Genomic DNA, 10,159 nt, shown 5'->3' on the forward strand with positions numbered 1-10,159 from the left:
TATTACAGCACCCCATAACAAAATATTTAATACAAGTTTCAGTATTCCTTTAGCTTTTTTAGATACCTTGCTAGTTCCTCTAATCTAAGATTCCCTAATGTATGCATTTGTATGCACAAACCATGTAACCCTACTGTTCCAAAGCTGCGTTCATGGCGCCCGTAAAAAAGTGGATCATGTTGGACCGGACCAAGTAGAAAGTGAAACTGCTTTGTCGAGAGGTTACTATAAAAATTGTTGCGGGCTCTATAGCGAGCTCAGTCGACGCGTGCGCGCCAAAAGACCCGTTGCCAGTGTTGCCAGTGCTGCCCCCACTGGAAAGACAATGGTCAGTCTTCAAAGTGAATTTTCACTTTCATTGTTTGTTTTAATTAATAAGTCATCGGCTTCGATGTAGTGCTAACATAGTGTTCTTCTTAGTGCTATCAAAAACTGTTCTATCCCTATCACTTCTTCTATATGCACTTCACCTATCCTATGTTTATTAAAACCTTGGTCTATCACATGGAAAAGTAAGTAATCGCACTCAAAACTTATTAACCACTTCTGTCTAAATACTAATTACTAATTTATCACTTGCGCTTATCTTTGTAGAGTAAATAGAGCATAACAAAAACACAAGGCCAATATGTTACACAATTTAATTCACGGCATTGTTAAAATAATACTGTTAACGCTGCATAGATTTTTTCACATAGATTGTTATCAGGTTGCCACCATATTGTTACCAAATATTTTGTTTCGTAACAGACAAAATTGAAATTTCGTTTTAATTAACATTCAAGATTTACCAACGTGCATTAACGTTTAGTAAGCATTGCAGTTTTTTGTTTTCATACGAGCTGTATTTTGCAATAAAATATTTTTATTGATAAAATTTCAAGCAGTTTCTGTAGTAAACTGCACTTTACTTTACATTACTTAGGTAGGTATATTAATTAAACTGCAATTTCAGTAGCATTTGAACTAAAATTTAGCTTAGGTATTATAGTTATTTCAAGAAATCCTTTTGCATGTAATAAGCTTTTCGTAAGCTCTGAAATTGATCCATGTACCTATCTAGTTTACAACTATAAAAATCTAGCCTCAAACACGTGTGTTTATTTTACAAATCAGCAAAAAGTCAAACGCTTACACACTAAAGTTAAAAATAAATTACAAGATTCTCTTACTTGGGATATGTTTGTACACGAAATCGATACAAAACGATTAAATGTTAAATATTCGCACCCGATTCATTTTAAATGTATTCTATGTATTCTATTAATTCAAAAACAAAGGAAACGGTGTCTATAACAATTGGCATTGTGCATATTTCAAATTAGTAACTACATTTCAGGTAATTAAATATATCCGATTGCAATTAAAGCTACAACACTGTTACAAATAAAATTAATTATGAATGAACGGCTTTAATTAGAAAAGAAAACGTTTGTCAAGGACTTTTGTAATAAGTAGGTATAATACAAAGGTCGAAGGCAATAACATTATTTTATTAATTGAATTAGAATTTCATCTAGTTTTATTTAGTGCAGTAAGTACACTTAAACACGTGCGCAAAAAGAAACGGTTTTGTAATAGGAGCAACTAAAGACGATTATAACTATCATGATTTAAAAATAATTTATACTTTAAAAACTTTTTGCTAATCCAAATAGGCTTGTATTACGAACGACTCTATATTTTAAGCACTAAATCCTAACTAATCAGCATATAATAGACCCCGGTTAAATCCTGTAGGTAGTACAAAAAATCCCTTACTGAAAAAAACACCATTTTAAACAATCATTGCAGCGAAAACGAAAACCTGTTATTAAATCAATTAAACTGCCCACTGGCATAATCGAGGCGCCCCCATTTCATTTGTCCAGCAACCTTGGACCGCCCACGGAAATGTCACACCGGGTCCTGTCGCGTTAAGCGTGGCGTGGCATTGGGACCTTTCGCCGGCCGAAGGCGAGCTGGACCACATTGTTAAGGCAATAACGTAAATTGCGTGTACTTTATTGCTACTGTTAACACTTGACCGTAATGGCTCATTGTTGAACTAACTCGGGATTTATTGTTGAAATTATCATATTTATTACATTATTTGTGGATAAAAAACGTAGAATGTTACCGAAGTTTATTTGTAGTTAGCCTAAGAAATTTTCCACAAAAACTTGAATCAAATATCAAATATTACTAAAGTATTATGCTAAAGCAAAAGACACAAAAGAAATAAAAATAGCACCATCACTGAACAAACCGTAAACATTACTCAACAATCGTTCAAAAAAGACACAAAAGAAAGCCCAAATAATGATAATACGTAATCGCAATTACAAAGAAAAAGCTCTACAAAAACTTTTCTCGATTAAGTCCATAGAGACCTAATTGGCTTCTCCAACCTTAAATCGATTGCGGCGCGACATTGTATAACGAGACCGTTTGTAAAGCCGTGAAATCTTATTTACTCTACTTTCTAAACGCAATTGTACACGTAACCGATGAGGTCTCCGAAAAAAGTAGCGGAACTCAATGAAAAATTGTAGAAGCGGACTCTTAACAATATGCCTCAGGTACCTAATGCCTAGCTCAAAACAGATTACAATCTTGTAAGCATAATGGTAAATTAACAAACAAATACAAGTTTCGCAAGTTTAGCATTGGAAAACACGCAAAAATTGCACATTTTCACGATGAAAATCTTGATTTGGTAACTTTTCATGAATTTTCGTTACATTTCTATGTTTTTTTCGTTAGTTAAGTAACAGTGACAAACTGTAGGCGCCTATTATGTAACTTTCGCTTAACAACTATTTGAAAGTACGGAGCAAGTACACACGTGTGTAACGTTTTGACAACAAAATACATACATGGTAATTTCTACAGTCGATTATGGTCAAATGTCAATCACTGGGATGGTGGTGTCAGACACTTTCTTCTTGACCTCACGGGTCACCGTTTAATGAATACCTAATTTGTTTGATATACGCTATACATAATTATAGTTATTTTAAACACGCACCACACGAGCACAACAAAAAGAAATCAATTGTTTCCAATGTAAAGGCTTCTCAGTTGAATATTTATTTAATTATTTTAAAAATTTGAATTCAATAGATAACAATAGTTTTTCTTTGAAAGGGTGACAGACACGAATCCTTTTCGACTTATGTAACAAAACAATACAAAAAAGACAATGCAAAATAGATGTTAACACTTACCAATTTCACTCCTTTGTTCTTTCAGTTTACATAAGAATCTACAAGAAAATTTTAAAAGCAGAATATTTAACGTATTACCAAACAATATAAAAGCCTCCCACAAGTGAAAACGGACGTGGGAAATTGTTATGAAACTAAAAATTACAAAAAATCTTCTTTAAAAAGACGTGGGTGGTTTTTCTTACAACATAGATACGCCCTCGTAGCATTTGAAGTACTTAACTATGATGAAAACATATTATTTTACCTTCATAATGGAAACAGATAACATTGTGTTGCTCTACACATTGTTGTGAATGGTACCTAAACACAATTTCCTATTACCTTATGAAAAGTAATAGGAAATAGCCGTTAGCAATATTGTTAAGCGAAGGCAGCGAAGGTGTCCGCCCACTACCGACCTCGCTTAACTTCACCGTCTTCACCAGTACCTACTTTTCAAACACCTACTTCTAAAATCGTGACATTCATCAACAATAGGTATAGCACTGTCTGTAAATGATTGATTTGAACTTTATCTGTAACGTAGACCTTTCACAGAAAAGGCAAAGCAATTTCAAAGCTTCAATAGTTATTATAACCATATCAAATGACCTCATAACGTTCCTATACCGTATACAAATCGCAAATAATAAATTCTGTTAAGTTCAGTCGCAATGTGTCTCTATATTGTGCGCGCGCGCCGGTAGCTCAATTGTCTCTTATGCAATCGCAGTTACTATATCAATTAACTCTTTAATAACTGCCTCTAAAGGTGTTAACGCATCGTTAAAGCCATTTTATATAAACACATTATAAAAGTTATGCTATATGGCAAAATTGGTAGTTCCTGGTTGTTTTTATAAGTTATTCTGAATAGGTTGCTTACAGCATGAATAATATTTTATTTCCATGTTTTGTAAGGTCATAATTATGTAGGTAAATAGGATACTTTCAGCTTAGTCGAGCGGTCTAAAGACAAGGTCTTTGTTATTTTAGTAAATAAAATAAATACATTTACTGACTAAATTGAAGGTTCTAGTACTATTCTCACTTTTTATTGCGAGCGTTCGAAGGGAGATTTTCAGTGATAACTGGGTTACAGTTAGTTTTAAAGCAAAGCTAGGCTCATTCATAAGTAACAGTGTTTATTGCTGGAATTATAGAGTCAATGTTGGTTTATCTTTCTTTTCAAGCGTTTTGCTATTGACATGTGCTTTAGAGGGACAAACCTAAAACTTTCACACGTAAAAGACGCAGAATAAATGATAATGTAAACCCTTAAACCGTGGGAAATCCAATAGAAATGTTACACTTGCGAAGAAAAGTGGCCAACCACAAATTAGTATTGCATGCGGGCGCGCACGCGCAATGACGAAAGACCGGTAACTTAAACATTTGAATTGGCGGCCTGTTAACCATATCCATTTATGTATTTCGCCATTGCGCAATTCGCCATGCTTGGCTACGTAACTTGCTATCTGAACTAATCAATTGCCTTATTTAGTTGTACAAAGTTTCCGCTCACGATAATGTTCTATTTCCTTTTAAATAAATTATGAATTTCAACTTTATCCATGGAAGGGCTTTTCCTTTCACCTTATTAGATAATCAATTTAATTATGGACTTTCGAGCGTTGAGTGCCGGTAATATTAATTATTATGTGGTAACAATTTGAATGAATTTGTCAGGTTTCTTCGTTGATAAGTTTGTTTTCAGAAGATCTTTTTGATGTCTATTTAAAATGCAAAAGTACCGTAGGTAGAGTTAGAGTTTTTTAGTTTACAACACATAATGCAACGATATAACAACGAGTAGTTGTTGTAACAAAATAATGGTCATCGTCATGTGAAATTGTCTGACCCATTTATTCAGGTAATGGTCTAGATTTGACAACCACCTTTTCCTTGCAGCATACACTCATCCTGGCGACGTTAATGGCGGCCGCAGCGGCCATGCCCTCCTACATAGCAGTGCCTGCTGACCAGATCGCGTTCGTGGACCTCAGATCTTTACACGTGCGTCGGGTCCCAAGACAGACGCTGACGCCGCCTCCGCTGCAGAACCTGTACACCCACCAGGACTACCAGGCGATACCTATACAGCACTATCAGCAGATTCAGCAAGAACGTGAGTGGTTTGTTATAAATCTAAGAGATTAACCGTGGTTACATGGAGGAGAACAGCTGACCAGCTCTTTGAATCGCTATCGTAAAGACGACTAAAGGTCAAAACAAATATGCAGGCCTCAACAACCCGTAGCTAGCACGTGGAGTGTAGATCAAATTGCTGCATGGTTCAGGTTAGAGGAGAATGAACCATTGCCGCTCGCTTGGGTGTCGCAATAGGCGACTAATGAACGACTACGCGAATATCAGAGCTCCACAATCAATCCAGCGCATGGAGTGTAAACTAATTCTTCCATTTGCTCGTATCGTTTTGTATTATCGTGCTCCTGTAGCAGAGACTAAATGACGTCACGTCACAATGAAAGCTGAAACCAGTTACTTAGTGTTAAAGAAAGCTCCATCCGCCTCGCTTCTGGGCCGTAATATCGAACAATCGGAGCGCAATAATCCGTAATGTCATTTGTTCGGTGATCTATCAAGATCAGTCGCTCCACTGCTTTCTCTCCTTTCAACAAAGGATCACTTTCTATATGCATCCGGCAATGTCTGTTTTGCATTCATTTATCATTTAACTGTTTAACGCAGTTGTAAAACGAGATTATACGTTTACTTTCTTCTATTGTTCTATTTTAAACGGAATATTTAGTTAAATTTTAGTAGAGCATTCTTAATTGTTGTAAATGTACTCGCATATGTTTTACATGTGTTCGTAATGTGTGAAAAGGCATTCACGACTTTAATATTTAATAACAATGGATACAAATTGCAAACCGCAGAAACAACGATTTACAAATAGCCTTTCAATCAAGTTATAAGATTTACTAACGTAAGCACTTCGTGATCCATTCATAGCTCTAGCTCTCAATTTAGTAACTCTAAGCGCTAGATTTATTGCAGCTATTTCATGTTCTAAAATGGTTTAGAAAATCAATAAGTATGAACGACGGCATATTTCACCAGCGGTGGCCTAGTATGCAGTGTGCACTACGTTGCAACACTTACCGTTGAAGTCGAGTAATGCCGGTACTCACTACTAGTGCATTGTTTTGTTGCTCAACGACCGCAATCATACTTAATTAGTAATAAAGAGGTTACAGGGCTAATTGATTAACACAAATACTGTGTAATTATAAATTAAAGTCAGTCGCAGACGAATCAATTATCTGCTCTAATTTCATAAAAGTGAAATTGAATATAGACAGACATTGTCATAATAAGGATTATTTTTTAATTTGTGAAAATGCTCTCCATTCTTAGTGGGAATGTTTCAATGTTAGCAACACTTCTGAAATGTCAAAATTCCGTCGAATTAAAAATCAGAGTATAAACCATAGCGATTTATCTATCGATTTTTTTCGAAGAGTTAGTAAAACCTACTTTTGGAGAAATATTTTGTATAGATGACCCACGCTGAACTGTCCCACCAAACTCAATGACAGGGGGGCGCTACCATCGTTCAACTATATGGTTTCCAACATGGCAAAAATCTGAACCAGCGATCCGGTATTGACGGTGGCGCCCCACTGTCAATGTCATCGACAGGACAGTCCAGTATTTTGGAACTATATGGGTGTTATTTAACAAAAAACATGTTTTTTTTTTTTTAATTACAAATAATTTATTGTATTAATTTTTTATTGATAATATTCAAATTTCATGGTTTGTGTTCAAAAAACGATTCCTAAAAAGTGCTGGTTATGTTTCTTTAAATTAAAAACTACAAATTAATTTTTATGCGTTTATTAAAGTCAATAATCGAAAAATATGGTTGATTTTTGTGATGTTTTTAATAACTAAGTATTCACTGCAATCGATTAATGAACTGCGGAATTAATCGATTTTATTATACAAGAAATACCCCAGCACTAAATCTATTCCGTTTCAAACATTGCGTACATTAAATGAAAAATATTTTTGCATCATGTGTAATTGAAATATAATCAATAGACTTAGATTTTACTATATTGTTGTTTTATGATTTTATTGTTTGTATTTATGTTAGGTATAATCTGTGTTTCTTTGTTCTTTTATTTTTTTATTTTTACGGCGACCCCAGTGCCCCAAAGGTCCTTGCTGAAAATCAGTGTCGTGGCATCTTTGTCACGACTAATGCTGAGTCAGGGACCTTTTTGGCACAGGGCACTTAAAATCTATTTTTATTTTTATTTTTATTTTTTGTTTTTTTCTATGTTTTAATCTTGTATTGTGCCTATATCATGCACCTATTGTGTATTGTGCCAAATAAATAATATTCTATTCTATTCTATTCTATATTCTATAATTTTTACCCCGTTTAGCATTAAAAGAGAAACAAGATTACCAGACTGTCTTAGGGTTTTATCAAATTATCGTTGTAGGTACAGTGATAGCACAAACTAAATAGAGGCATCTCATAGTATAGTTCGTTTCATCCACGAAGACGCGCCCCACCAATTTTTGGTCGAGGGAAGCGCGGGGTGCGGGAAGTTTGATCCGAGCAATCCGAGTGTCATTATTGTAACTCATGGATGATTTGGCGTGTACCGATCACACTCAAACATTAGCGGAATAATGATTGGGCGCGTCTTCGTGGGTAAAATGATCTAAACGAAATTTTGTAACAAAAATTAGCAGCCAACAATGCAAGAGTTGTTAAATTTAAACGTACCTTCTTTCCAGCGGTGGCCCTCAGCCCTCCAGAGCAAGAAGCACCTGCTAGATTGGTGCGTTTGCAGCAACTGCAGCAACTGCAACAACAGCCTCAAGACGCCTCCAGCTCGGCCTCCTTGGGCGCGTCCCAACAGCTGGCAGAGAGGCCGCCAGACTTCGGGGAGTTCGTAGACTTCGGTGCCCACACCGGGGACAATGGGGCCTTCGGATGGTACGCCGACTACCCCGTCAATAACCATGACGACCATCATGGGTACAGGAAGTAATGGGTTAAGCCGAAAGGCACTTTTGCACTTGCCAGATAAGTAGCACTAATTGTTTTAAATTGAAGTTAAGGTTAGCATTGGCGTAGTTGGTTTTATTTTTTTTACTAGTGTTCAAAGATCTACGAGTAGTTCAAGGTTTAAAAAAGGTAATGAACTAATAGAGAATAGAATAATGAATGTAGAGATAGAGGTATCTCGAGTTTCGTATATGATTGACCAGAAGAACACAATAACTGAAATTCTGGGAAAGTTTGTTTTCAGTCAAGTTCAAATAAGTATTATGTAAAAACTTTGTTATGTTAGTAGTATTATCCAGTTACGCCAATGCTAAAGATTTACCAAAGACAGTATTATTTTCAAGTGATGTTAGTTAGGTATAAAGCAGAATCGCCGCACATTTGTTTTAGACGGTGAATTCCGCAATAATTGCACGTTTTATGAAACTTATAGTTCCTTTAGGGTTAAGTAGTTCAAAGTACACTGTGATACGCACCAGGTCGGCGTTTTTCTTCTATTCTTCTTAACTGATCATAGTTCTATGTCTTCATTTCAACTGCTTGCTTTTCATCACTTTTCGCTTTTCTATCACTTCACCAATACGAGGGGCGGCTGAAAAGTTTTGAGCCTAGGGTATTAAAAATGCCGATAGAAAAGTATAAAAAATATATTTTTCTATTTAATCTCCCTCTACTACAACGGACTTCTTACATTTGTGTAAAAGAGCTTTTAACCCACTGAAAAAAAAATCGCAATCTTTGCCTTCGAAATGAGTCTTTAGCGCCGCCTTCATTTCTTTGTCACTCAAAAATCTTCGTTCCTGGAGGTCTTTTTTCCAATTTAAGAATTAGACAAAATAGCTAGGGATTCGGACTAAACTGTGTGGTGGGTGATTAATTTCTTGAAATCCAGTTTTACCCGGGGCAAGCCATGCAAAATGCGCGGTGTGCGCGGGCGAATTGTCTTGCAATAACAGATTTCCTTTCGCCAGTTTGCCTCTTAATATTTCAAGAACCACTTGACGCACTTTTATCAACAGTACAGCATAATAATCCCCGTTTATTGTAGTTTTTTTAAGTAGGTAGTCAATGAATAAAATTCCACCACAATCCCAAAAATAGTGGCTATGAGCTTGGGCGTCGATCGCTCCACTTTGAATTTCCGCGGCGGCGTTTTCCCTTTTGAATCCATTGCATTGACTCTTATTTTGACTCTAGATCGTACTGCCGGATCTATCATTTATCAATAGTGACAATGTGAGAAAAAAAATTGTTAGGATTATGGCCAAAGATGTCCTAAAACTCCTGCGAAGTTGTGCGTCGAGTCTGGTTGTCGAACGGCGTGAACATTTTTGGCACCCATCGCACGCACCCCTATTTCATGTGCAAATGAGTATGAAAAATATCGCCAATACGTTCCTTGCTAATGCCTATGGCTTCAGCTATATGTCACAGCTTAATTCGCTGATCTCTAAAGCAAGATTCTTTAAATTTTCATTATTTTATTCGTTAATGGTGAAATCTGGCCGCCCTGACTTGCGATCATCTTTTAGCGACTCCCTGCCATGCTTGAATTATCGGATCCAATCTTTCATGGTGGCAAATGAAGGCCCAGACTCCCCATAAACTGTAGACATCTCTTCAAATGTTACCGTCAGCGTTTTGTTCCTCTTTTTGAGGTATTTTAAGACAACTGTGTACTTCAATTTCGTACATTGCGCGGATGACTGAGACATGATGATGTTTACGGATGAATTACTAAAAGAGTGATGACGCTAATGAAATAAAACTTTGTACATATACTAATGAGGTTATTGGCAAATTAATTAAATTTAGCCCGAGTCAATAATAACACTTGAAGATACTTAGGCTCAAAACTTTTCAGCCACCCCTCGTACATTACATAACAAGTTTCACTTCGAATTATTTT

General features: G+C 36.0%; 1 protein-coding gene across 1 annotated transcript; it reads left to right on the forward strand.

Moving 5' to 3' along the window:
* The first annotated feature begins 258 nt into the window (after positions 1–258).
* Positions 259–8,829, forward strand: LOC135078428 (uncharacterized). The gene is made up of 3 exons (XM_063972990.1): positions 259–328; positions 5,103–5,319; positions 7,977–8,829. The coding sequence occupies exons 1-3, from the start codon at positions 326–328 to the stop codon at positions 8,231–8,233; spliced, it is 477 nt and encodes a 158-aa protein (XP_063829060.1). The 5' UTR covers positions 259–325; the 3' UTR covers positions 8,234–8,829.
* Positions 8,830–10,159: the final 1,330 nt, after the last annotated feature.

Source organism: Ostrinia nubilalis, chromosome 15, assembly GCF_963855985.1.
Source record: "Ostrinia nubilalis chromosome 15, ilOstNubi1.1, whole genome shotgun sequence".
Lineage (NCBI taxonomy): Eukaryota > Metazoa > Arthropoda > Insecta > Lepidoptera > Crambidae > Ostrinia > Ostrinia nubilalis.

What these genes read in the sequence shown, in the direction of transcription:
- LOC135078428 (XM_063972990.1), top strand. An exon ending in TCAGCAGATTCAGCAAGAAC is followed by an intron (nt 5,320 to 7,976) that starts GTGAGTGGTTTG and finishes CCTTCTTTCCAG; the next exon opens with CGGTGGCCCTCAGCCCTCCA.